Source organism: Candoia aspera, chromosome 1 (genome assembly GCF_035149785.1).
Source record: "Candoia aspera isolate rCanAsp1 chromosome 1, rCanAsp1.hap2, whole genome shotgun sequence".
Lineage (NCBI taxonomy): Eukaryota > Metazoa > Chordata > Lepidosauria > Squamata > Boidae > Candoia > Candoia aspera.
Window position 1 is genome coordinate 199558133 of NC_086153.1, and position 27922 is coordinate 199586054.

At 40.4% G+C, this 27922-nt stretch overlaps 1 protein-coding gene across 1 annotated transcript in view; it reads left to right on the plus strand.

Moving 5' to 3' along the window:
- The window catches only part of LY75 (lymphocyte antigen 75), an 81563-nt gene extending 60687 nt beyond the window's left edge, over window positions 1-20876 (plus strand). Inside the window, exons 27-35 of the mRNA XM_063318315.1 lie at window positions 2229-2396; window positions 3606-3728; window positions 4275-4472; window positions 4582-4802; window positions 6086-6260; window positions 12190-12354; window positions 12495-12611; window positions 15599-15766; window positions 19127-20876. Coding sequence (XP_063174385.1) covers window positions 2229-2396; window positions 3606-3728; window positions 4275-4472; window positions 4582-4802; window positions 6086-6260; window positions 12190-12354; window positions 12495-12611; window positions 15599-15766; window positions 19127-19311 — 1520 coding nt within the window. The 3' untranslated portion in view covers window positions 19312-20876. The remainder of the gene's footprint in view (window positions 1-2228; window positions 2397-3605; window positions 3729-4274; window positions 4473-4581; window positions 4803-6085; window positions 6261-12189; window positions 12355-12494; window positions 12612-15598; window positions 15767-19126) is intronic.
- Window positions 20877-27922: the final 7046 nt, after the last annotated feature.

The window sequence follows — 27922 nt, forward strand, 5'->3', positions numbered from 1 at the left end:
TGTAGTCCACTCCCCTGCCTATTTTTTAGCATCAGTTTCCTCATAAATCAGAAGTTGTGATGATCTTGAATGCTATGAGAGAGAGAGAGAGAGAGAGAGAGAGAATGCTAGACATGAATCCCTTTTTGATATTTTGATACTCTGTATTCTCATCCAGCCAGGCCATCTCTGCTCAGGCCTCACCCTCCCAAAGATAAAGGTATTAATATTGGAGAGTGGAGACTAGCTCAGATTGCTCTCAGTTGTAGGCTCCAGATTGCAAATAGATTCACATCCAGCAATTCAGAGGGAGAATTCACTTTTTGGGGAGGAAGGAATACCAGTACAATTGATTATAGGCTAATAGTTTATCATCTATCTGCTATGTGTAATATAAATTTAATAAAGGTGTATTAAATAAATAAATAAATGTGTTCCACCCAAGGCGAGTCTGATTCTAACCTTCTCAGAAGGCCTTTTAGACCTTAAAAGGGGGTTTGGTCTAGTGGTTAAGGCAACAGGCTAGAAAGCAGGAGCCTGGGAATTCTAGTCCCGCCTTAGGCATGAAAGCCAGCTGGGTGACCTTGGGCCAGTCTCTCTCTCTCAGCCCAACTCACCTCACAGGGTGGTGGTTGTGGGGAAATAGGAGGAGGAAGGGGTATTAGGTATGTTCGCTGCCTTGAGTTATTTATAAAAAAAATAAAGGCGGGCTAGAAAATAAATAAATAAATAACTGTGAAGGGGGAAACTGATCGCCAAGTGGTGAATGGGAAAGGCTGAGATAAGCTGTTCAAGGGGAAACAACTTACTCATCTTCTGATGCCTTATCTCCCATCCAGCTCTAAAGCATGGCTCTGGAGCTGGTAAGTTAATCTTGTTGGAGATCTTAGTCACTCAGTTTGTGAGCTATTTCATATAATATCCAGTGAATCAGACCTGTGCCTAGCACTTCTTGGCGCTCTACTTTTTTTTTTGCCTCTGGCCTCAACTTTGGATGTACTTCAACTCATTGCCCAACTGAGAAAGGGCAAAATGGCAAGGAGGGGGACTTGATTTCTGCCAGAGCTCCTAAAACTAAAACCTGAGTAGCGGGCCACTGTGCTGGCACTCTTGTTCACTCACATCAGTTAACTCTTTATAGATGCCTAAAGAGCAGAGCTGTTCCACAACACTACCAATTTGTACAAAAGTCTAATCTGGCCAACTATTAGATTCCAGTACATTTACATGAAAAAGCTAACTTTTTCTCTTATTAGCAGATGTTTGGGCTTCAGTGCTTTTTATTAGGGGACCAGTCTGGCAAAATCCCTGGGAAAGTTGTAACATTTTGCACCTTCAGAATTGCTATTAGAAGGTGTTTGGTCTGATCTGTGCATAGAAAAAGTTGACAAATACACTGGTTAATGAAGGCTGCCTGTTTCTTATGATTCTTCCCTTTTTTAAATTGCTTGTTTTGCTTTCTGTGTTAACTTTTGGTCTGTGAACATACAGCAAAGAACAAATAAATACAAATTTAGCTAGCCTGAGAAATACTAAAACAGTGGCATTCGTGGGGGTGGGGATATGTCATAAAAGTCAAGATGGCAGTCGAGGCAGCACAATAAAAGCCAACCCTTTTACATATGCATCAATATCACATGCACATACAAAGGGGTGGGGGTTTTATCACAGCACTGCGACCACCATCTTGACTGTGGACGTCCTTGTACCAGAAGTTCATGCTTAAGGAATGCAAAGCCATAGATAAAGAAAACGAAGAATGGGAATACATTTAGTTAAGATGATGAGACAATATGTATTATTAGGCCGAATTTGTGTGTGTGTGTGTGTCTGTGTCTGTGTCTGTGTGTTTATTTATTTATTTATGCATGGAAAGAAGAGGAAGCACATGTGATTCTTATCCCCTGTTAAAACATTGTACTTAGTGATTCTGTGAGACTCACTCTAAATGCCCTAGTGTTTTTCATAGCATTGCCTAAATGTCATTCCATCTGCCAAAAAAAGATAAATAATACTGATGACCTTGATTTATAAAAGAAATTTTAACATTCTAATCCTTTTGATTTTGCATTCTCGTTCCTGGTAGCCAAATTTATTGGATTTTCCCTGACCATAGAATGATGTCATTAATTACCATGGTGCAGTCAATGGCAAGCATCCAGTAATTCTCAGCTGATGGAAGTTGTATTGTAGGCCGGTTGAATGTATTTTTGATACTAAGCACTGCCTTAAAAGGTTTTTTTTTTCAGATGATACTGAAAAGCAAGAAGCATATTATGAATCAATTAAATGTCCACACAAGATTAAGAATACACCATGGATAGCATATCGAAACAGTTGTTACACATTTGCAGTATCAAAAGTTACATGGAAAGGATTGAGATCAGTTGAAGCTAACCATTTATGCAGGACAATGAGTAAGTTGTTCCTCTTTAAAGTCTGTTCTGATTTTTTGTCTTCAGATACTTTTTGAACATTTTTGGACCTGAGAGCACCTTAATTTTATCTATTACTGTATTTGTAACTTGCTGCATGCAAAACTTTGTCAGCTGGTCAATATGTGGAGAAAGCTACCCCGTATTATTTTTTTAACGTAACTGTATTTAGAGAATGTTATATTTATATAACTTAAACAATTGTCATAGTTGGAAGATTGAATTAAGTTTTGTGTGTTACTGGAGAGCTACACTATATGTCATCTCTGGCCTCATCTGTATTTTGTTGGCTGCAAAATTATAAAACATAATAGAAACAGTTGTTGGTCAACTTGTATACTTCATTAGCATAAGATTCAGTCAAGATATTTCCTTGCTAGGCTACCATTAAAAAAAATTGGCCTCTTAAATACCCACCTGTCCTCTCATTAGGGTAAGAAGGCTTCCTAGAGAAAAAGCTTCTAAGTTGTAATCTCTAATGAAATGCAATATTTGTAAAATAAACATGAAGCCAAAGTATTAGAAACTTGCTGACCTGTAAGAATAACCCATTTAGTTCAACATCCTGTTTCCAAGGCTGGCAAGAAAATGCCTACAACCATAGTATAGACAGATCCACAGCACCGCTGCTGTTGATTTACTTCTTAAAACTGGAGGAGGCTGTATTCACCAATAAAGAATAAAGTTGACAGCTATTTTCTGTGAATTTGCCCTAATGGCCTTTTAAAGTTGTATAAACTATTGCTACAATTTCTGGCAGGGAATTCCACATATTAATTACCTCCAGAATTTATTCCTGTTCTTTTCTTACTGAATTGTGGAAGTTGGGGACATGTCTTCTTTCTCATGCTTTGGAAATGTAATCCTCTTCAATTATTGCTTGTAGCTGTATTGATTTCTTAGGAAAGTCCCCCGTCAACTGTTCCTTGTAAGAAAGACACTTCAGCTGTCTACATATTTTCCAGCTGTACATATCTATGTTTAGCTGCATGATATGTCGATTGAGGGTGTTATGGCCTGGGTATTATTTTCTAATGTTGTCTAACGTGAAACTTGCCACTGTCATTACATAATGTAGTGACTTTAAGATCTCTTTTATGATCTGATCCTTTGCTTAAATCTTTAAAAATATATTGTTATAAAGTCCTCCAAATTCATTCCATGATTTAATTTTTAAAATTGTTTCCACAGATTCAAATGCATCTCTTTTGAATATCAGGGATGAAGATGAAAACGATTTTGTTGTTGAGCAGTTTCAATTTTTCAGGGGCCTTGCTCAGTGGATGTGGTTGGGTTTGATTTATGACACTAAGGGTAGGTTGGAAGTTATTTATTGGCTCTTTGCTTTTTGAATTTACAGAGAGACTACAGTAATTTTATATTAACTGAAGAAAATTGGTGTGTAAAAAGAGTTCAGTGTATCTTTTATTATATTATAATAAGCAAATGTTGTATTTATTTCAGTTAAAATTGTCAAGTGGAAGTGAATGGGGCAATTCTCCAAACTCACTTATTTTTAAATATGTTACCATTATTTAAGATCATTTTAATTGTAGCGTACTACAACAGTGGCTTAAAAGGGCACTAGGTGGATAAATAATAGAGCCATTAATTTTAAATGCTAAAATAATATTCCTATAAGTATTATAAGTGCAATTTAAGAATGGTTCCGGTGCGGTAATGCTCTATTTCCAAATCCTTTAGTCAGTATGCACTCTTGAGATGGGCAGCGGTCCTGATTTTTATTGCCCTTTGCCTTTTCCAGTTGTGTTAATATTGCCAAGGTGTGGGGTATTTTCAGGCCTTTCGTATTTTCAAATGCAGTTGATAGCACTTGGTATCATACATTTTCCTTTGCAGGTAACCTTCTGAAGTGGTCTGATGATACATACTTGTCATATAATAACTGGAGAATGGGACGGCCTGATGTCAGGAATAACTCTTTTCTTGCTGGTGTTAACCTAGATGGTTTCTGGGATATTTACAATTATACGCATAATAACTGGTTACATTTGCAATTCAGTCTGCATAGCATCCTTGTCTGCAAGCTAGACATGGGTAAGAAATATCTCTTGTTTGGACTGAATGTCAAAATTCCACCGACTTTTCTTTCAGCAGGTACAAGAAAGCAACATATATTTATTCATTGTCTTTACTGTAAAAATAGACACCAAAGTGCACCAACCTCCACTTCCTAAAAAGCTACCCTACAAAAATAATACCTACTGGGTTCTTCAGAAACAGCTTAATTGGTATGAAGCATGGAGAGAATGCAAACAGCAAGGAAGTGACTTAGCCAGCATTCACAGTGTTTCCGAACAGGTGTTTCTGGAAGACGTTGTAAGGCGTGATGGATTTCCACTGTGGATTGGTTTATCTAATCATAACGTAAGTTGAATCAGAGATTTTTAAGCCTATTTTTCCCATTTTCCACACATGGCAGATTCTTAGATCCGCTTACTATATACACACAAGTACAGTATTCTACATTTTCCCATTTTTTTGTACTCCTACCTTTCATGTTTCGTTCTTCTACCTTTGGTGCTCTTGTTATAGAATTAACCCTCAAAATGATTTTGATTTTCTGATTTCAGGCTTCACGCTATATCCAACTATGCCCATCCCTTTTCACTGTTAATACCTAAACTGCTTTCATAAACTTGAGTTTTTCTCACAACTAATGTTCTATGCTCATACATAAACCTGGTTGGTATGTTCTCCAGAGGAGGTCTTGCTTACTGATCCATGTTTGGGTGGTGGTGGAAAGGAGTGTGTTTACTGTGGGTTGCACTGTTTGAAAATATTACTGTTTTATTTACTTACTTATTTTACAATATTTGTATGCTCCCCACTTTGGAAGTCTCTTGGCAAGTCGCGATAGTAATCCATCCTCAAAGGGCATCATAGCATTAAAATCATTAAAGTGTCATTAAACTTAAAATCTTAAAAACTGAATAATCACCAATGGATATTATTAGAAAATAGGGAATAGACACTAACCTTTCATTCATATTACATGGGCTCGTTATGGACTTTTTCTGCCAATAAAAACATGGCATTCTGCTTGAGCACTCTTACAATTTATTGACAGCTATCCTAAAATTTTGTATTCTTTTATGATTAAAATGAATACACTTGGCTACCATGTATATATGTTTAGGATCACAGCATCCCTGAGGTAGAAGCTAAGAGGTTCATTTGCCTCAGCTCATGCAAGTAAGCCATTTTGCATAGATTAAAAACTAGGAGGAAAAAACTGTTATGTGACCCAGGACTTAATCAGTGGAGTAAAGAAACATTAACCTTTTGCCCTACTCCACAAGCCGTATCTCAGTTAAGCATCTCCGTCTTACTGTTTGCCTTGGAAGGAGAGCAGTGAGGTGGCTTTTCAGCCCATGCAGACAGCAGGGCTGCACTGGATTGGGACCTGGTATCTCCACTCTGTCAACACAATTGCACTAATGGCGCTAGCATTGCCAAACCAAATAAGCCCCAGAGGGCTTGTTCTCAGCCAGGCACCAGCTGAGTTCATGTGCTATGGTATATATCAGAAAAGAACGCTAAGAAGGAGTCTGAAGTAGTTACCAATTCAGGTAATAAGCGTCTACTCTAGTGTTTGCTAGGAACAAGTGTACCATCAGCATTGATCAACAGAGTTGCACCTTCTCTAGGGAAATGTTTCCAATTTTGAGTGGTCTGATGGAAGCCTGTTTGACTACCAGCCCTGGGAATATCAGCATTCTCATTCTTCTGGAAATTGTTTTGCTGTGGACACTAAAGGAGTTTGGAATCGCGTGAAATGCACCTACCGAGGTGATGGTGCCATCTGCTACTTTCCTTCAAATAGTAAGTGTGCATTGCTGTATCATTTGATTATTTTCCACCTAGGAAACTATCAAACAAAAGAATGGGAGTTTTCTCCTATTCCATGCTGAATGTGTTTCCTTAGAGGCAAGGAGATCTTTCTGATAACATGGCAAGATAATAGTTTTCAGCTTGCAAAGTGGCCTAGAGCATAATAAAAATAAGACAACCCTTGTTTTCAGGCTGCCTTTGGAGAAGGAATAAAAAAAGGAGAAGGAAACAAGAAAAGTTGGCTTTAATGCTTAACATTTTGTTGGTATTTGCCAACACAGATGGAAATGGATTGCTCAAGTGGCAGATTGCTTCCTCTTCCTCTTCCTCAGAGGAGGTATTCCTGCTGCTCTTTCTCACAGGTGATGCTACAATGCCCTGGGATGAATTCTTACAAGAGCAGCTTAAAGACAGTTCCTTGCTGGCTGCTTCTCTCCTCTTCTACATTGGACACTTTGGTCCATTTATCAGAGACTTTTTCTTGTATGGAACTAAATCTATATTGTGTCCCCTGTGTTAAATTGGCTGAAATTTTTTTTTTAAAGATTCCTATTGAGGAATTAAAGTCAGAGACTGTCAACAGCAGAAAATTATATAAATTGCTTACTTGAAGTCAAATATGACAGTTAAATCACTGGACAGCTACTTGAAATAAATAGTAGAAAGAGAAAAATGTTTGTTAAAGAACACGGAAGGCACATAATATAAATTATTACATTTCTCCACTGGTTATTTGAGACGTACAGGTAGTCCTTGACCTACAACCATTCGTTCAATGACCATTCGAAGTTACAACAGCGCTGAATGAATGGTGGTTACGACCAGTCCTTGGAGTTCTGGCTGTCCCAGCACCCCTGCGGTCATGCTGGGCACTTGGCAACCAGTTCACACTTACAACTGGTTGCAGTGCCCTGCAATCATGTGATTGCCATTTGCAGGCTTCTCCAGAAAGTCAGTGGGGAAGCCAGCAGGGAAGGTTGCAAGTCACTGAGGTAAGACTCCCCTACAGGTGCACCTCCCCCGGCACCCTCTTGCAGTGCCTCCCTCTTGCATCTCTGTGCGCCCTCCCTGACCCATGTTGCAATCTCGCACATCCTCCCTGACCCATGCTGCACCTCTTGTGCACCCTCCCCAACCCTCACCATGCCTCTTACATACCCTCCCCAACCAACCCACGCCCCACCTCTCGTGCACCTCCCTGCACCATGCCTCTTTTGCACCCTTGCACACCTCACACACACTCTTCACCACATGTCTTGCACACCCTCCCCAACTCATGCCTTTTGTGCACATCCTTGTGTACCCTTCCCAACCCGCACTGTACCTCCCGCGTACCCCCATGTGTCCTCCCAGCTCTCCCTCATGCACCCTGCCCTGTACCCCCAATCACCTCCTCACTCACTCCCCCACCCAGCAGCAACCACTTACTTGCCTGCTGGCCTGGGATTTGCAGCTTCCTGCTGGCTTCCCTACGGACACTGGTTATGGGAAGCTGGCAGGAAGTTGCCTCGCCTAACGACTGTGGGATTCAGTTAACGATGGCAACTGGGACTGCAGGGATGCAGTTGCACTGAAGAAGTAAGAAGTAGCGAGCCAAATTAAAAGCATGAGATATGAAAAAGAAATATAGCTAAATCTATTTTACACCAACACCATTTATATACGTCTCCATAACTTTCTGTTCTTGCTTCTGTTACATCTACACACCACTTTACACTTTGCCAACTTTGTTTTTGAGGATCTCATCAATTCCATACCATTGGTTACATCATACAATCCATTTAACATTCACTATGGACAATTCAGGTACTTGCCCAGCAATGTATCAATTGCATACAAATATGGACACACCTTCACATCTCCAACCAGCACACCTCTAATACCACAAACATTCCTTATACATTTATCCATAAATATTTCCAACAACCAAGGAAACATCACAGATCTTTGTCTTGCTTCCTAAGTGGTGAACCACTAGGAGGGCCCCTAAATATTGACCTCCACTTCCTATTGTGATTTTGATCATTTGAGGCTTTCACGTAACACTTTTTCATAAGATAGAGCTGATATGACTTCCGGTGGGGGACATGGTGGACTGAACAGCTATGTCCATGGGCTCCGTGGACAGAACTGACAACACAACAGTTTTTCCAGGCTCAGGCAGGTTTTCCCTGAAGCCCAAGAGTGTTTTCACAGATTAGAAAATGCTCAGAATCACCCCATTTGCTCTCCAGAACAATGACTTGCAGCCTGAGGATCATAAACAGCGTTCACGCTGATCGGGTGAGAGCTGCCAGGAGACAGGGATGTCATCATTTCCAAGCCGTCCTGTAGCCTTAAAGGGACACTAAGACCGGCCACCCCATTTCTAAATCACCCAGTTTTTATCTTTTGCAGTTTATATACCCTAAGAGAGGCTTTTTATGACAAGGAGAAGCGAGCTCTCTTGGTGCTTACTGTTATTTCTGGGATTAATTTAAAAAATGTTAAGTTTTGGCTTCCTTCCTTCCAAATACTGAGGAGGATTGAAAGTAAACATTTGTCTCCCTATTATTATTTCTGTACTGAATTTGAAGACTTTAATATTTCCTACATGTTGAATTAGCTGTTTTGAATCTTCAGTTTTCTGCTGCTGTTTCTCCCTGGGGAACTGTGTGTTATCAGCCTTTTACTTACGTAAATAGTTTTGGAAACTTTCCATTACATTCTACTTTTGCTGGTTAAGTACTTAAGGGGGCGCCATAATTTACTGTGTGAGACATGAAAGATTTCAAGCAGACTCTCAAGAGTTCCATCGAGACCTCAAACAGATGTTTTCTAACTCTTGTCAAGTTATTATGCAAGATATTTGGGACATTGTTGAAAATATCAGCTTCGAAATGTGGCATCTGGCTGGGGATGTCATGGAAGGAATTGAAGACCTTAACAATGATACAAAGGTTTCTACTAACAGTGAGATTGAGGCTTTTGTTGAAATGCCAGAAGGCGATTGGATGGTTGACTGGAAGAAATTAAAGGAACAACTCAAACTGCAAACTATAAGTGTTGCTGTTCTGATGGGATGTTATGGGAAGGAAGGGTTTGTTATCTATGGGAGGCTTTGCTGAGAAGTTGGAGTATTTAAGGGTGCAGTTAGGTGGTTTGATTTTTCTGTGAAAAATGCCCTCTGTGTATTTTGGAAATAAGTGAATGCTTTGGTTTATTTCCAGGTGGGGTAAGGGTTTTGGGAACTTTTATTTGGATTGCTTTTAAGGCTTGTTCGATGTTTTTTTTTTCTTTAATGATTTAGATTGAGACTAATAAGATAAATAATAAATTTTGGTTTTAGGTTTAATATGATTAAGATTGTAGTAACTAGTATTAATTATAAGAGCAGGAAATTTATATGCTTTTTTTTAGTTTGATCTTTATTATAGACAGAAATGTATAGAATAGCAGTGGGAAGGAAGTAATTAGGTAAAGGTAAAGGTTTCTCTTGACGTAAAGTCCAGTCGTGTCCGACTCTAGGGGGCGGTGCTCATCTCCGTTTCTAAGCCTTGGAGCCGGCGTTGTCATAGACACTTCCGGGTCATGTGGCCAGCATGACGACTCGGAACGCCGTTACCTTCCCGCCGAAGCGGTACCTATTGATCTACTCACATTTGCATGTTTTCGAACTGCTTGGTGTGCAGGAGCTGGGACGAGCAACGGGAGCTCACCCCGCCGCGCGGTTTCGAACCGCCGACCTTCCGATCGACAGCTCAGCGGGAGGGAGCAATTGAATTTAGTGATCTTTATAATACGCTAATAGAATGATTTATAGAAATAATGTGATTTTGGTTTAATATAGAGTAAGGGATTGATTATGGGAAATTATATATTGCTGTTAAAAGTCGGAAGTCACCTCTTTATGTAATCTTTAAAAAATCTTTTTTCATCTTGTGTTTTCTCACGTTTTTAGTTGTCTTTTTCTTTTTGTAGTGTTTTGCTTTTTTGTAGTTTTTATTTTTGTTCTAAACTTAATAAAATTCTTACAAAAAAAAGAGAAAGAGAGATGATATAACTCTAACTTGTCATATGCAGACTTGCACCACAGGCAGGACTCCCTGCAAGTGGTAAGGACCGTACTGAACAGCTTTGGCCCATTTTGGCAAGTAGGCCACCACTACCACCAAAGCCCAGTTTTTCCTCATGCTATTCTATGTTAGCTACGATTTCTGATCTAGAGACAGTTTTACTAACCAACATATTGTTCCCAGCATGTGACTGTTTATTTGATTTCATGGGAATGCTTGTAGTGCTGTTGCTGAAATGCTTACAGTTTCAAATCTTCCCAGGATTTTAGCATGTTGGCATTTTGTGGGTATGCAGAAGATTTAAGCCAGCTTTATACTGCTGCCCTTTTTCTGGGGGCTTTTGTTGATATTCCAGGTTACCTGATTGTGTGTTGTCTGAGGCAAGGTATACTTGTTTGCATTACCTCATGGAGGCATCTCACAGTTGCCATGTACTGTTAATGTGCATATTCCCAGTGTTAGTAAATACAGAGTTCTCCAGGGTGCCTAGATATTATGACCTGACAAGTGATGGTAAAATTGCCTGGAAGCTGTAGTAGAATTTTCTGGTTGGGTTGTGTGTCCTGCTCTGCTGCTGACATTGCCTGCATCATAATTGTCTCGTCAGGATCCTGCTCTCTTGAGTGCAAAAGTGGGCAGAAGTTTCCTTCAGGGAGCCCTCCCTTCTGCAGTGAGGGATGGCAGATACAAAGAAATTCCTCTAACACTTAGGCAGTGCCTTTGTGCCTTGGATGAACCTGAAACCCTAGAACGTGTTTTCCTAAGTTCTGTGTGGAATGGCACTCTCAGTTAATTTGCCCTTGAACAGAAAGACTACCTGGCTGCCCAGATCAATGCTGTCCACAATTTTTCATAAATGACACATGTCCTGAAATCTCTTTTTAAATTGTTATTTGTGCCTTAGCTATAAGTCTGTGTCATATCCAGATCTGTCAATACAAGACACCATGTATTAACTGTTATAATGTTATTATATTTTTGGATTGTACTTGGGTTGTTCTAACGTACATTGTACGGGTCGTGGACCACAATAAAGAAAGATGAAGATAAAGGTTCTTCAGAGAGATTTATAAGAAAATGCCCCTAATCCAATCCCAGTGCAGCAGAATTCTGGGTTGTAGCACAGCATTTAAATGCTCAGCTTAACTTCTGTTTGCCAGATAGATAACAGTATATCAATTGACAGAACCCTCTGCTTTTGTTTTTGTTTTCAAGGAGAAGAAGCTGTATGAGTAGACCCTGGTCCCTACAGTATTTTCTCCTTTCCCAGCACATAATGTTCACAGCATTAGAGCAATTTACATCGGGAATGAGCTGGAATCTCTACTCCCTTTTCCTACAGAGACCTCTATGTAAATCCACTTCAGGCCTCAGGACAAACTTTTATTAAGTCAAAGTGGTTGCACAGCCCTAACTGCCAGCTAGATTGTTCCCTGAATTGGTGTTTTCAAGTCGCTTAGGAAGAACCACTCTAAGCTACCTAAGAGAAGATTTTCTGGTTTATTGGTATGATTCCCTCCCCCGCCCCTTTTGGGGAGGCATTATGGTACATTCATTTGGGTGAAAGCCCCAAGATTTGAGAGCCAGTGTCGGACAGTACCATCTGCCTTGTAAAAAAGGTCAGTATTAAAGAAAGTCAGTATTAATGAAGACATTTTCATTCCTCTCTATAGCTATTGTTTCCTAAGAATTAAAACATCTTTTCATGAAGTTGTGCTTTTACTTACTAGTAAACATATTTAGACCATCAAAGCTTTGCTTTATTTGTATTTTGAATAGCTACAGCAATACTCAAACTGTCAGTTGACTGAGCACAAAATGTTAATGTTCGAATAAGGTTGTTTATGACATTTGTGTTTTCACAGAAATGCAATCAAAGCAAACTGAAACATCGCCAAATTGTCCAAAACCTCCTAATGGATCATCACAATGGCTACACTACAAAGATCATTGCTATGCATTTGATATGGCATTTTATAATTATTCCACATACGCTGCGGACACAGCTAAGAAAGTTTGCAAGAAACTTGGTATGCCCAAATTATATTTTTCTTTTCTTGGTTAAAGAGTTATTTTTTCACTATTACTTTAGATAATGTCTTAAATAATTTCTATTGGGTGTTTAAATAAATCAGATTTTCATCATTTAAGATAAATGTTTTCTCATTAGATCCTTCTGCAGATCTTCTGACTATCAAGGATGCAGAGGAAAATAAGTTTGTGAGCACACACTTAAAAGAATATTACTTTATTACTGGAAAAGCATGGCTTGGAATGCAATCTAATGGTAAGAATTTGATAAAATACATAACAATAAGAGCCATTCTGATGTTTCAATGGGACTGGGGGAAATCATGCTGAGTCTTCATTCGGCCAAGTTTACTTAAACAGCTGCTCTTTCAGCCCAGCCTTGCAGGCAATTGTTCTGAAAGTAAACTTCTAGAGGAAAATCTGGATGTAACATCAAATAAGATTTGGAAATGACAAAAACTATATAGTACAAGACCAAAGTCTAGGTAAAAAAATGTCTAAGGTATATTTATGTTCATGGGAATCAAGGAGACTGGCTTACAGTAAAGCTGAATTTTTCTCTGGGTGTACATGGAATGTACTCTGCATAGCAAATAATAATTTTTTTCCTCCATTGTCCTCTTCCTCTTTCCTACATTCCACCGTTCCAAATTCAGTTCTCCCTTCTGGGGCCTTCCTGTTCTCCTGGTCAGATTCCTCCTGCCTCAGGGTAGCTTTTCTATCCCAGCACTGCTAGCTGCCAGCCAGCAAGATAGGAAGCCAGATGCCTGCCACAGGCCAATGATATGCAACACTCAGGCAGAACTTTTAGAAGCAAAGAGTCCCTTTTACCTATAGCTAAAGAAGGCAACAGTAATGTAGACAAGGCTTGGCACAGGTTAAGACCAGGAATCTGATAAACAACAAATCCAAGGGGAAAGTCATGAGACATAGTGAGGTGGAATCCACAGTTAAAGGCATGGCCCAGCAAGATAAACATGGCAGAGCTGAGACTTGAAAAGTTGTCCTGAGCTTTTCTCTCAGGGAAGGAGGCCATTAAAGAAGCCCTGCTGAGCCACCACCAGATGCCCAGCTAAGGCACCTTACTCATTAGAGTCTGCTCTCCTTCTGGCCTGCTTTTTGGCCAGTCTCTCTGACCTGCAGAGCTCAGCCCCGGGAGCCCTGGGGGTTTGCTAGGTAGGCCTCAGCCGGACTGGATTCATTGGCTTCAACACTCCAGGACTCCAAATGCCCCTGGCTCTACTTCCACTTCCCCCTCTTCAGAAGACAAATCCAGCAGGGCTATAACAGCAGCTTTCTAGGGCCTGAAGTGTCCATCCATTTGCAGCCAGTATGGGCAATATGCGGCCCTCCATGAATTACAACTCATGTTTACCACAGCAGACATGGCCAGTGGGGAGGGATGAGGAGAATTGCAGTTCCAACAGCATTTAGAGGATCAGACATTGCACATCTGGAGTACATGATAAAACCAGCTCAACCAGTGGCTCCCCAAAGATCATCTTGCCTACCTGCCTCTCTATCATCCTAGAGCAAGCTATGGTTTCAGAGCTGCATGCAACTTTCCTGCCCTCTTTGCACAACCCTCTGACCATGTTTGCTGAAGAAGGACGGCATAGGTTTCCTCCGGTTTGCAACAGAAAATGGATGAAAGCTGGAGTTAAGCCTTAAAATAAGGAGGTGATTTTAAACAACAACAACAACAAAGGAAACCTCTCAGACTCTCCCTAAACTTTCGGCTCCACCGATCGCATCCTTCAGTCTCTACCAGAGGGAGGCTTTAGAGGTGCCAAGACAATCTCTGCAAAAACCATTCTTTACAGCATGGGTACAATACAGATGATGAAGAGTAGGTTTCTTTCAGCCCTTCAGGGTAGGCCAAGTCAGGAAACAGACTCCGTAAGTAATATTGGAACTCTATTTAGTCTCTAGTAACAGAATCTTGAAAACCTGACAGCATTTTCCTTCCCTCCTCCTAATACTCAAGAGAGTTAAGATGGAGCTAGTTTGATCTTTTTTTCTAGTGTTTCTTCCTGTCCTGGATGTACGTAACATTTTGTTTTCATTGCATAGTTTCTCCAAGGTCATCTTCGTAGTTTCATAATAGCCCTATGAAATCTTGTGGAGGATAAGCTTTCAAAACAGAAATATAGAATGAGCTACCAGAGCAGTTAAACTCAAGTAGGCAGACTAATCTTAAATAACTACACAGTGGAGCTGTGCATACTTCAAGTATTTTTTGGAAGAAGTGCATTGGACCTCATACAAAAACAGGCATAGCATCTCCCTGTGGTTCATTAAGGCACACACTTTTTCCCCAAGTTTTTAAGCAAGAGTGAAAAAGGAGTCATGTTAAATAATAATTTAATCTAATTGTTCTAGTTAAATAATAAGTCAGTAATTAAAGACATACCACTTTAGTTACTCAGTTCATTAAAGCAGTCGTATCTATTTTCAGACTCATGGGGAAGCCTGAAAAAAACAGATGCTTTAATGAACGACAGAGAGGTCCTGCAGTTGCATGAGGTCTAAAAGAATTTGTCTGAAACGTTTTCAGAGCATATGCCGCTTTAATAAAGAGTAGCTTGCTTCTACTGGGTAGTGACAGCCAGCTCTCTTCTGTGGCAGTACACCCCAATCAAGTGTTGGGGACTTGGGGTAATGACCACAGTCGGCAAGCCTGCTTTACCATAACATTCTCCTGGTTGGGGGGGCCTCCCTCAGGCCTCACACTGCAGCAGTGTTAGAGCGCTTGGTTGGAGAAGGAGGTTTCTAAGGGACGTTTTTGTTGCCTCTGTTGTCGGCATCAGCTGCTAATCAGGAAACCTTCCCCTAAGATTTCCCGCCACTAATTATACCAGCTACTCAGGGAATAGGCACTTGGCTCCATGCAAGTTGATGTTTTGTAGAATAACCAGAATGTGTTTTTCCGAGATTGGCGTGGTTCTTTCCTGCTTGCCTGACTAGCTTTTAACCTAATCAGGCACTATCAGTAAAGGTCTGTAATTTAGGGAAACAAAACAACTCTGCTTTGGTTTTTGAACATGGCAAACGGCTAATCGGTTACGTATTAAGACAGTTTTCGGGTACTGAACCAGAATAAAGCTCTGGCTGTTTAGTACACATCAAACGCTTGAACTGACTTTTGATATCCAAGTATACAGTAAATTATATGTATAATGAGTAATAAGTGAAAGACATTTTTGCTGATAAAGAAGAAATGCTTTGGGCTTTTATTTACAGCTAAGTCCTTGAGCTGGCTTGATGGTTCTGAGGTTAAATATACAAATTGGGCCAATGGAAGCGAGAAGGCTAATGGTCAATGCAGTGTTATCTTTTCAACCAATGGGGCATGGTCCAAAACAGACTGCAAGAATGAACCAAGTAGAGTTGTTTGTAAAGCTCCTCAAGGTATGTAATGATGATTTAGTTTAGTCAGCTGAGGATAAGCAATCTGTTCCTTTCCAGATATTTTGGACTATGGCTTGCAAAAAAAAGGTGGGATAAAAATATAATAATCTTTTGTTGTGACCAAGGATGATGGGAATTGCTTATTCCATAATAGAGTAACCTTTTTTAAAGAATACAATAGCATGATTGTGGTGGTATGATGGGCAGTCTGCAGACAATAAGAACAGCACACACTGATTCTGTTCACATGATTCATTTAATAGGATCATGGAGAGGTGGCTCCAGGTGAAACTCCAAAACCAGTTAACCCAGAGGGAGTTACATTTAGCTCCCAATCAATCCAACAAACTTCCCCCAGCCAACTAATCTCCCACTCTGTGTTGTGTGAACTACTTAACAGAGGATTAGTTGTTTCTCTTGACATCTTTGACTGAGACAGAGCCCTGGAGAGACCCTAAAAAAATCTTCATGTCTAGCCATTTTCACTTTCCTGTGTCCATAGGGCTGTGTGACAAGTGGCAGAAATGGATGGAGTGGATAGTCCCACCCTCTCATAATTACAGTGGCACCATGATTGTACCACCACAAGTTCCTTTTTCATCCTCTGTGGTGGACAGAGAACTGAAGACATGGCCACTGTCCAACTGACCCAATCATTCTAGCACTCCTAAGGTGAAAAAACTGACGTAGGGATCAGTGGGTCAGCAGTGCCATTTAAACAGGACCAGTACAAATCACTGTGTAGATTTAATGAGGTTCCTTTCCTCTCCCTTTCTGGATGGTTTTTTGCCAGTAGACCTACAGCTATACATTTCATGTGGTACAGCAGGCATTAGATGTAATAGGATAAATTCCTGGGGAAGAGAGTAACGCTTGTATGAAGATATAGGGGACAAGTGTAGGTCTTCCCTTGTCAGTAGCAAGAAGGTCCCTGCAGCGTACTTGCCAAGTGCCATCTGCAAGGAAAAAGGACTGAAGGGAAATTTACTCAATTCTTTTCTGCACATACAGTTTTGTTTGCAGAGAAGATGGATTCCCATTTAATTCCGTAAGGTTAGGAGTTTCATGGATTTTAGGGAATTGATCAGTATGTTAGCACTAAGGTGGCGGCCCCAGCATGCTGGCTGGGGAATTCTGGGAGTTGAAGACCACTCATCTTAAAATTGCCAAATCTGAAAAACACTGATCTAAAGGAAACCTTCACATTAGAATTTGCAGACATCAGAGAAAATATTACTGTACTTAGGAATGTTTGAAGGAATTGCATCAAATGAGTAATGAAGCATTTAGAAGAATATGTCAACCTATTCAAACATTTAATGGAATTTATATAACAAATTGTTTAGGGGGCCTGACTTTTGATACATAGACCACCTGACCTTAACCTGTAAGGAAACATACTTTATTCATGCGCAAAAGCCCACCTGCCATTTGACATATGAATAAAGTAACAGAAACCCTGAGACAAACTCTGCTTACATGAAAACCTTTTCCTACCTAGCGAAGTCTGGTCTCTGTCAACTACAGATTCACAAAACTGCAGATAATGAGAATCACCTGTAGTGATTAGTTCAGTTACTTTTTTTCTTGCCCTCGCCCATGTGTACCTCTACGTGGCAGATGTACACAGGCATGTATGTGCACATAAGCAATATACATGTATGTATATTGGTTTGAGGCAGTGTTGGCCACCCCAGTGTGTGGATTTTTGCTAGTACTTATACAATGTTTCTGTCTAAATTCTCAGGGAGGAGGGGGTATAATTTTCTTTTCATTTAAATTCAGTATCTTCCTCATTTTCTGCCAATATTGAGACCTGTAAAACAAAACCCATTTTTTCTTGGAACACTTTTCTTTCCTTTAAAATGTAAGGGGAACAGGGTGATACTTCACGTAATTCCTGTTCAGAATCCACTGGCGCATATTTGAGATACAGGTTTTACCCCTCTACTTGCTTACCTTGAGAAGAGCAGGACACTGGCATTTCTTCAACCATGCATTTAAATGTTAGAGTAATCTTAATATTTAGTTGGATTTATTTATTTATTTTTATTTATTTATCTAATTTATCCCTGCTCATCTCCTCCCATCGGAGGCCTCTGGGCGGTTTACAACAAGTGATTAAAACCATCAGAATAATACAAAAAATAAAATACTATAAAAATACTATAAATAGAAATAAAAATAAAAATAAAGAATAAAAAATCCAAGCGATGAAACATCTAAAACAGTCCAAGTGTGGGAGGAATGGTCTATAACAACCATCCCCATGTAGCTCTATTCCCCTCTCCACCCCAAGCGAGGCGGCAGAACCAGGTCTTCAGACTCCGCCAAAAGGCCAGGAGCGATGGGGCCAATCTCACCTCTGCGGGCAGCATGTTCCACAGGGTGGGAGCTACTGCAGAGAAGGCCTGCTTCCTGGACCCCACCAGATGAAATTCTTTTACAGACGGGGTCCGTAGCATGCCCTCTCTGCACGATCGGGTGGGACGGGTTGATGTAATGGGGAAGAGGCAGTTCCTCAGGTAACCTGGTCCCATGCCATATAGGGCTTTAAAGGTGATAACCAACACCTTGAATTGGACCCGGAAGCAAACTGGTACCCAATGCAGCTCGCGCAGCAGTGGTGTTACATGTGCCCTTCTGGGAGCACCAAAAACAGCTCGCGCAGCTGCATTCTGGACCAGCTGAAGCTTCTGGATACTTTTCAAGTGTAGCCCCATGTAGAGCACATTGCAATAGTCTATCTGAGAGATAACAAGGGCATGAGTGACTGTTCGAAGGGCCTCCTGGTCGAGGAAGGGGCGTAACTGGCGCACAGCACATAGCTGCACAAAGGCTCTCCTGGCCACAGCTGCCACCTGCTCTTCGAGCAGGAGCCATGAGTCCAGGAGGACCCCCAAGTACGTGCCGGGTCTGTCTGGGGCAGTGCAACCCCATCCAGAACCAGAGATGTTAATGTCCCGGATACAGAAGAACCATTAACCCACAGCCACTCGGTCTTACCAGGGTTCAGCTGAAGCCTATTGTTCCCCATCCAGGCCCCCACAGCCCCCAGACACTCGGAGAGGGAGGTCACGGCATCACTTGGCATCACTTATCACGGCATCACCCGGGATGGAGATATACAATTGAGTATCATCAGCATACTGATGATACCTCATTTAAAATATGGGTGAATAGTTTGATGTTTATTTGCTTTGTTCATTCAATATTTGTATGTTGTGACTGACTTTGATCACCCTCTGGATAGAAAGACAGGGTATGAATAAAGATAATAGCAGCAGGAGCAGCAATATACAGTTTGCAGTTCCACTTCTCTGTCAATTCAATAATTTTTTTTTTGCTTTTTTCTTACAGTCCCTAGTCATTCAGGAGGGGTAATCGCAGTTTCTGTTGTAATTATTGTGGCCCTCCTTGCTGGATTAATATACTTCCTGTATAAAAAGAAACAACTACGCTGGTCTGGATTCTCTTCTGTTCGCTATGAGCGGGGAATGCATGACGATGAAAGTGATACCATGTTTACCAGAGGTGACGACTGAAGGCCATTTTCTGCTTGGCATGCTGAAACCAATTTCTGAATCAGCTCCTTAAGCATCTTCCAAAGATGCTACTGACTTTCATTCTTAAGGGTTTATTGACATCTACCCTTTTTTCACATTTAGGAGAAAAAGTGGTCTTTAACACCAATCAAACTTTGCACTTTTCGTGATCTGAGTTTTGCACATGCCTTGAAGTATGGTGCATGGAACAGTCCTGATGGTAGGATATCCTATACCATTTTCCCATACAAAATAAGATAGCCGAGGGCCAGAGAATCACTTGAAATATAACTTATTGAAAATAAAAGTATATGATAATTTATGGTATTAAACATACTATATTTTAAAAGTTAAAAGATTATTTTGAGTCAAGTGCAACTCCTGATCTCTACGGGTATAGTTTGCTTGGCAACAGAATGGAAAGATTTTCCCATCTGAGCAACAAGCAAGTTGAAATTTGCTTACCATTTCTGAGGTCAGCCAGGGTCAGTGAGGTCTTGCCATCTGCCGTTACTCTGTTTTTTAATAAAAACTTTTTTCGATAAAAGCTCCCAAGGATTCCTTTCATCTTGATCAAAGTTGCAGTTCAGATTTTGATTCAGTTACTGTATTAACTTTTAAAGCTTTGCCCTTATTTTTAGCTACAACAAAAGAATAGCAACAAGTTATTGTCAGGCTTTATTTTTCTGATCTCTTCAATTTGCCATATATACTGGAACAAGTTAACCTCAGTTCAAGGGCTAAATGAACGTTCCAGAACCCCAGTGTCCATTCACTGTCCTGGATTCATGAATAGAAGCATGCAGCACAATGTGAAAGTTTTGACATCGGTCTTTGTTATTAATATTTACCTTAGATTCACATTTTTCAAAAGAGGTACTACTAAGTTTTTTTCATTGTTAGTATTGGAAATATATTGACTGAAATCTAAATTCTTATTCATGGTCAGAATGTTTACTCATGCTTAAACTGGAGCATCCATAATGTTTTGTTCTTTTCTGGTTACACAGCACCATATTAGTGATTTCCATTCATACCATCAGTTTCCTGCTCTGGATTCTTTGTTGGGCATGGAGGAAATCACTGGATTTCAGGTGATGGCTTTCTCTGATAGTACTTGTAACATGGAACAATTCAACAGAGAGTAACCAGCCCTTAGTAAACTCAGAAAAGTTATGTTACAAAAACCTTCTGATTTAATAGTAAGGGTTTCCAAAGAGGTAGCTCAGCCATCTTTTAGTAAGAAGCCAAAGAATTTTGTGGCATTTGAAAGACCAATAGAATTGGTTAGTCTTTAAGGTGCCACAACACGTTCGATTTTATGATTTGATTTGTAGCATTTCAGACGCATCGCTTATTTGAAGGGAACAGAATAGTTTTTATTCTTAAAATGGTTCCTTTACTCTAATGAAACTCACAAGAGATAAGTAACATCCACTTCTGAAAATTCTAAGGAACACTATTAGAGATTATAGGGGAAAATATTGGTTTATTGCTAAGTTAGCTCTTTTAAAAGACAGTGAATATGTGCCTTTGGAATTAATGATATGCAGACCTTTTTTTTTTTTAATCAGGCAGGTGTTTCCTATTTCATATATGAGAGGAAATACCCTCCACAGCAGTTAACTAAATAAATGCTACCATGTGCATATAGATGTTCTTACCCTTTATGAAAATAAGGAACCTTTGCATGCCTGGAGTTCTGTATTCTGTGGTTCCAGTATAATGGATATACAGGACTATGCACAAAGATAGGGCTATGTGGTAGTTCTTACCTTGCCTTGTGGCAAAACAAAAACCCAAGCCTACACTTTATCTCTTTCCAAGTCCCTTGTTTAAGACATTTTGCATAATATTTATACACATGTGCATAAGTACATGCTTTTGTTTAGGTGAACAGGACATCTGGGCAGAAACCCATCTTTACCTGCAATTAATTGCTCTGCTTTCTGTATGTTCATTTCTGCACTTGACTTTTAACCATTGAGGGATATCTTGCCATGAACTTTCCAGGGATATCACCACAATGTGTGTGATATCTCTAGTGCAAACTACCTAATAAGGAAAAGAGGTAGCTTGCACTAGAGGAGTGATGGCTGTTCAGTTTTTTCACACCCCTTGTAGAAGAAATACCTGGAGCTTGTGTATGTTCTGTGTCAGGAGTCAAAGGAATGAGAGTCCTAACCTAAAACTAGAGATGGGAGAAGTGCATGGGGGGGGGGGGAGAACCAGTGATCCTGCTGTTGTCACAGTATCTGATAGATACACATCACCCTGGTGCAACAGCACCCCAGAAAGCTTTTCCAGTTGCTGCTAGCTGGGGTCAGAAATGACCAGCCTATTAAATATTGGCTCTTTGGGCACATGGGGATTGATGTAACTTTGCAATGAGCCATTTTAAGGAACTACGTGGAAGAAAATCCCAAATGTTTTCCAAAATTGCTGAAAGGCCTTTGATGTAGTGCCTAAATAGCCTAGTTTAGCCTGCTAAACAAGAGTGATATATAGGTACAGTCACAGAGAAGGGAGAAGATGCCTTTTGCATGTGTAAGGAAGCATTGTTCAGAAAACCAAAATGCCTTTAACCAAGTTCTTGATTGATAATTACATTTGTTTACAGTTTAATAAACTTTGCATTTGATAACAGCTTTTCTCTACCCTGAGTTAGAGGTGCATGCGCATCCCTGCCAAGGAGGTAGTTGTTATAAGTTATCTCGGACAGACCTAGTCAGTCATTCGGCAGCCAGGGCTGCAAGTGAGGGGGAACAGCATTCAGTCCCCGTACACACCCCTGCAGACCAAAGAAAAGCAGAGCACTGACTGTATGTTAAAGGCATACTTACACAAAGACTTGATTACCATGCACACAAGTGCTAGTCCAAGATAATGCTAGAGTTTAAAAGAAGTAGCATTTTATGTGTGCGATGTTCTGTTTAATAAGTTTGTGCAACCATACTGACACAAGATTATTTTGCACTCATGGGCTTCTGTTAATGTGAATCTACACATACAACAGGGCTATTCAATCATTCAGCCTAGAAATAAATATGAACAAAATATTCCAGTGTTTCTATGAAGGGTTTACAATCTAAAGTTTATTTTGTAAATTGTTTTTGTAAGCTGTTTTAATTGTGTGGAATTTGATTTTTTTTTCCCCACAAAAATATACTTGGACGCATGGAGAAATGTTGTGTGAACTAATGTAAATGCCTTAATATACCTAATTAGCTTTCTTAGAGGGAGTTTGCAGCAAAGCTTACCTGTGGTGGTGATAGGAGAAACAAGATTTATAAAAAGCTTCAGTAATTGCTAGATTTCTATGCACAAGAAAATTGCATTAACTCAGTTCTTTCCTCCTTATTAAAAAGTTTTGTATGCTTCAGTATTTTTTAAAAAAATAAAATGTTAATGTTAATAAAACTGTAAAGAGTGTCATATTATTGATGAGTTTTTATTTATAGGGGGAAGTGGACATTAAAGCTAGGGTTACCATCTGAATTACAAAAATCTACGTCCTCAGATGGCAGCAAAGTGTGACTTTTCCCTATTTTTTTGCTTCCCTCTAGTGGTGATACAGATTTGTGCAGCCCAAATCTAGTAGCCATCATTAAGCAGATCACAAAGACAAAATTTCTAAAACCTTTATTCAGAAGATAGGAGAGCATTTGCCTGCCTAAATGCTGCCTTTTTACCCTATATATATTTATAGTCTCTCTCACATCAGAAGATAAGGGATATTTGATAGACCTGGTTTCCTTTTTCTTCAATGTTGTAGCTAAGGCAAGAGCACTGTCGGAGAAAAACTCAAAGTGAGACTGACCAGGCATGGGCAAAATCCAGTATCAAGCATTATTTTGTGGCAACAAGGGCAGTGAAACACCAACAGTTCTCCCTTATTGCATTCACTGATAGCTATCCAGTGGCCATGTTTAGGGTGACCCAGTTCCTATTGGATAGGGTGGGTCCCTCGGAATTTCTGTTGGGCTGTGAGGGTTATTCAGGCTATCTGGCAGATAAAGTCACTCAGGTCCACTCTGCCTTCGACTGTAACTGGTCAGGCCAAGCTAGGTTGAGGTACCTGGGGCATGGTCCAGTTGTGTGACCTGGTTCCCTCTTGGGTCATGAATGCAGCTAGGGGAGGTGATCCTCTGTAGCATCAGCCTCTTCGATGAAGGGAGTGGTGCCTCCTGCCTTGAAAGAGGCAATGTTGTGCCCCTTCCTCAAGAGGCCATCCTTGGACCCAACAGTTTTTGATAACTATTGACAAGTCTCCAACCTTCTTTTTCTGGGGAAGGTTATTGAGAAGGTGGTTGGTTTGCACCTGATGAGAATCCTGGAGGATTCTAGATTCAATAAGCTTTCAGGCTGGAATTTAGTACTAAGGCAGCTTTGGTCACACTTGTAAATGACTTGTGGAATCAGGGTGGTGGTAATGCATCCATCCTGCTGCTCCTTGATCTGTTGATGGCTCTCAGTGCTGTTGAAAACCTTACCTCCATCTTTCCCTGCACTGCCCTATTCTAAACTGCAGTCCTCACTAAATTTGCTGGGGATTTTTCTGTGAAAAGATGCATTAAACCAGTTAAGCAAATCTTCAGCTATTTTAAATCAGTTAATGAAAGATTTGGGAAGAAAGTTGAAAAAGCTTACTTTTGAACAATACATAAAGCAACACCATTCAGTGAACATTTGCCCATTTAACAAATTCATTTACTTGTACCTTATAACTATGCATTAGACAGCTAGAAACTCTAGCTCCTAAATTTAATTCAATTTGAGCAGATTTTATAATTACTTTTCCCAGAGCTGGCAACATATGCTGTCTCTTCCAATCCCATTGTACACACGTGCAGTATCTTACTGAAGGCAGCTTGGGGGAAATTGCATTACTTTCAGTCTAAAGCAAAAAGCCTTCCAGCTAATGCACATTAAGAATTCATTAGCAAGGCCACTTCAATCACGGCAGAGCAAAGGAATTCCTAAGGAACGGGACACTGATGAAGACTAGCAAGCAATTAGAAGGACTTGGATCCATAAAGCAAAGACATCCATACCTATTTCATTATTCTCCCTTCACAAGAATGTTCAGGGTCAGCCCAACCAAACAGAAGACCGGCAGTTGGCCTCTGGATAGTATCTAAGCCTGTGTGATCCTGGCAGCGTTACAAAGCTATAACCACAGAGCTTTCTGCATACCATCCTATTGCGGGCTGAACTAAGGCAGCGCGCATACATACTGTGAGACTTGCTCCCTCAATAATCACCAAAATGTAGTGATGGTGTGTGGTAGCATTTTAAAAGGCTGATCTCTTCATGCACATGACTGGCATCCACATGCAGAGCTTACAAGTACTATGTCCCCAGCATCCACAGGAGCCCATTAGAAAGATTTACATGCATACATGTTAGTCAGACTGCCCCAGAAAAAAACAGGCTGTTACGGCAACCTTTGGACTATAGCTTCCATAAGCCCCAGCCTGCATGACCAAAGGTCAGAGATTCTGAAAATGGCCATCCAAAACACCTGCAGGACACTAAGCCTATTTTATTTACTTATTACATTTATAGCCTGCCTTTTTCAGGAGTCTAAGCTGCTATGCAAATGTAGAAGCAGTGAAAGACTTTGTATTTCTAGGTGCGAAGATTGCTGACTGCAGTCAGGAAATCAGAAGATGTTTAATCCTTGGGAGAAGAGCAATGACAAATCTCGATAAAATAGTTAAGAGCAGAGACATCACACTGACAACAAAGGTCCGCATAGTTAAAGCAATGGTATTCCCAGTAGTAACATACGGCTGCAAGAGCTGGACCATAAGGAAGGCTGAGAGAAGGAAGATCGATGCTTTTGAACTGTGGTGTTGGAGGAAAATTCTGAGAGTGCCTTGGACTGCAAGAAGATCAAACCAGTCCATCCTCCAGGAAATAAAGCCAGACTGCTCACTTGAGGGAATGATATTAAAGGCAAAACGGAAATACTTTGGCCACATAATGAGAAGACAGGACACCCTGGAGAAGATGCTGATGCTAGGGAGAGTGGAAGGCAAAAGGAAGAGGGGCCGACCAAGGGCAAGATGGATGGATGATATTCTAGAGGTGATGGACTCATCCCTGGGGGAGCTGGGGGTGTTGACCAACAGGAAACTCTGGTGTGGGCTGGTCCATGAAGTCACGAAGAGTCGGAAGCGACTGAACAAATCAACAACAACAAGCTGCTATGAAGAGAACCCCCTCCAGTTTCTTTCCCCACAGTAATGTGAAGGGGGTGTGGGTGAGAATGACTGCCGAAGTCATCCAGGAGCTTCCATGGCTGAGGATGGACTGGGCTGTAGATTTAAATCCAGTTTGTAGCATTGGTGTTCGTATCTTTTCAATTATTGTCAATTACAGCATCTTCTTTCTGTCTCCCACTTAGAGATGAAGCTCCCATTTAGGCACCAACCAGCTTCAGGCAACTTTTACAGCACCTTCCAGTCATCTCTTGGAAGGAGCCAATGTGTTGCACACTACAGAGCATCAAAGAAAGCGCCATTTCTTTGAGATTCATGTTTAAATTACAATGCCGTTAACACAGCAGTTCAGAGACCTGCTAATTCTATGGTGAATGGTCAGCTAGTTACTTTAAATATGACTAGGAGCAGACATAAACCCAATGCGATCCTGCCATAGCTAAGCATTGTACTCCCTAACCTTCCTCTTCCTGTCTATTTACTTGTAAATAAAATCCTCTTGTGTTCACTGCCATATCCTCCAAAATCAAGGCAGCATAGTATTTGAGAGTGGCAGAAGGATGTCTTCATCAAATGCTCTACGGTTGTGGGAGAAACTCGTGATTTCAACTGGAAGAAATAATGGGCAGATGACGGAATGAACATTCAGCTGCCCACCACGGTTCTCTAAGCAGTTCTTGGGAGATTTGTCAGCCACCATTTTTTTTCCAGAAATAAACTTGGAGATTATTAACTTTTGGAATAACTTTCAGAATAGAATCCAGACATATGTGTTTTTTTCTATGTGGTAGTTAGGTTTGTGCTTAATTAGGAGACCAGCGATGGAAGAATCGCCAAGCAGAGAAAGTGCTCTGTTCCCTCTCCTGCCACGTTCTCACTTGAAAAAGTCTTCATGCTTTGTAAATAGAAAATAAGGATCTCCCCCACCATCCTCTGCAATTATATTCTAGACAACTTAAAAGACCTCCCATGGACATTATACATCATGTCCATGGCAGATGGTGCTGGGGTCTTCGTGCCTTTTTGCTATTCTCAAGAGAAAATCCAGATCTGATGTGTAATTCTTTGTAAATGTGGCCCAGATGCAAAACTAGTGAGGAACAAGTTCATTGCCAGTATGAAGTATTCAAGCACTTTCCAGTTCTGTTAATTTCAGCAGAAAAATTACTGCCCCTGTAAAAAACAGCAATAAAAAGTAGCTAACTTTTTTGTTAACTAACTGAATGCTGGTGTGTTCAGGAAAACACTTGATGCCCTCTGCTGGTCAAACTGTAGATACCTGTTAATTGAAGGAACACCATTTAAAAGAACCTCTCCAAGTCAAGTAAGATCTACCTAAAAGAAAAATAATTAACACTCAGTTGTATTTTCAGGTTTAAAAAATGCATAGATAATAGAGATAGATGATAGATACGGATATAGATGAAAGAGAGGATATAGATACATAATAGATGATAAAGATAGGGATAGAGAGATGAGAGAGAGAGAGAAAGATAAATAGAGATAGAGGTACGAGATACGAGATAGGTAGAGATAGATATAGCTAGACAGTGATATCATATCACTACATTATAATTGTTCTATATTATGTACCAGTGTGATAAGGCAGTATTCCACTAGAGGATCGCCAAGTTTCTAATGGATCACAAAGTACTTGTTGATTGCTCAGATTCTTGCAAAAAAAAAAAAAAGTAGAGTACGTGAGATTTGATCCTATCCAGCAAAAGACATATTCTTAAATCAAAATATGTAATTAGAATAATTAAACTCAGATCATTAAACCTGAGCAAATAGACATTACTTATGTCAGGACACATTCCAACTTTCAGAATGCATTTGCAGAACCCCTGATTTCAAAGAAGAAAACCACATTAAGACTGAACTCTGGGTTTTTTGTTGGTGCCTTCAAGTCAGTCTTGATTCCTGGTGACTGCCTGGACAAGTCCCTGCAGTTTTCTTGACAATATTTCGGAACTGGTTTGCCACTGCCTGCTTCCTAGGGCTGAGAGAGAGTGATTGGCCCAAGGTCACCCAACTGGCTTCGTGCCCAATGTGGGACTAGAATTCATGGTCTCCTTAACCCCTACACCAAACTAGTTCTTGAATTAGGTTTAGACCTGCACTAAGAGATGTTAATTATATCCAGTCTGCTTTTCTATTGCGTAATTTTGAACAGCAGAATCATACCGGGCAGGCAGAAACAACTGGAGACAGGCAATCCTTCCGATAACCAGACCTTATGCCATGAAGGGCTTAATAAGTGATGACAAGCATCTTAAATTGCACCCAGAACCTGACTGGCAACCACTTGTAGCAGTGATGACACACAGGGCATAAGGAGAAGTGCTTCTTACTGCTCAAGCTGCTGCATTTTAAACCATCTG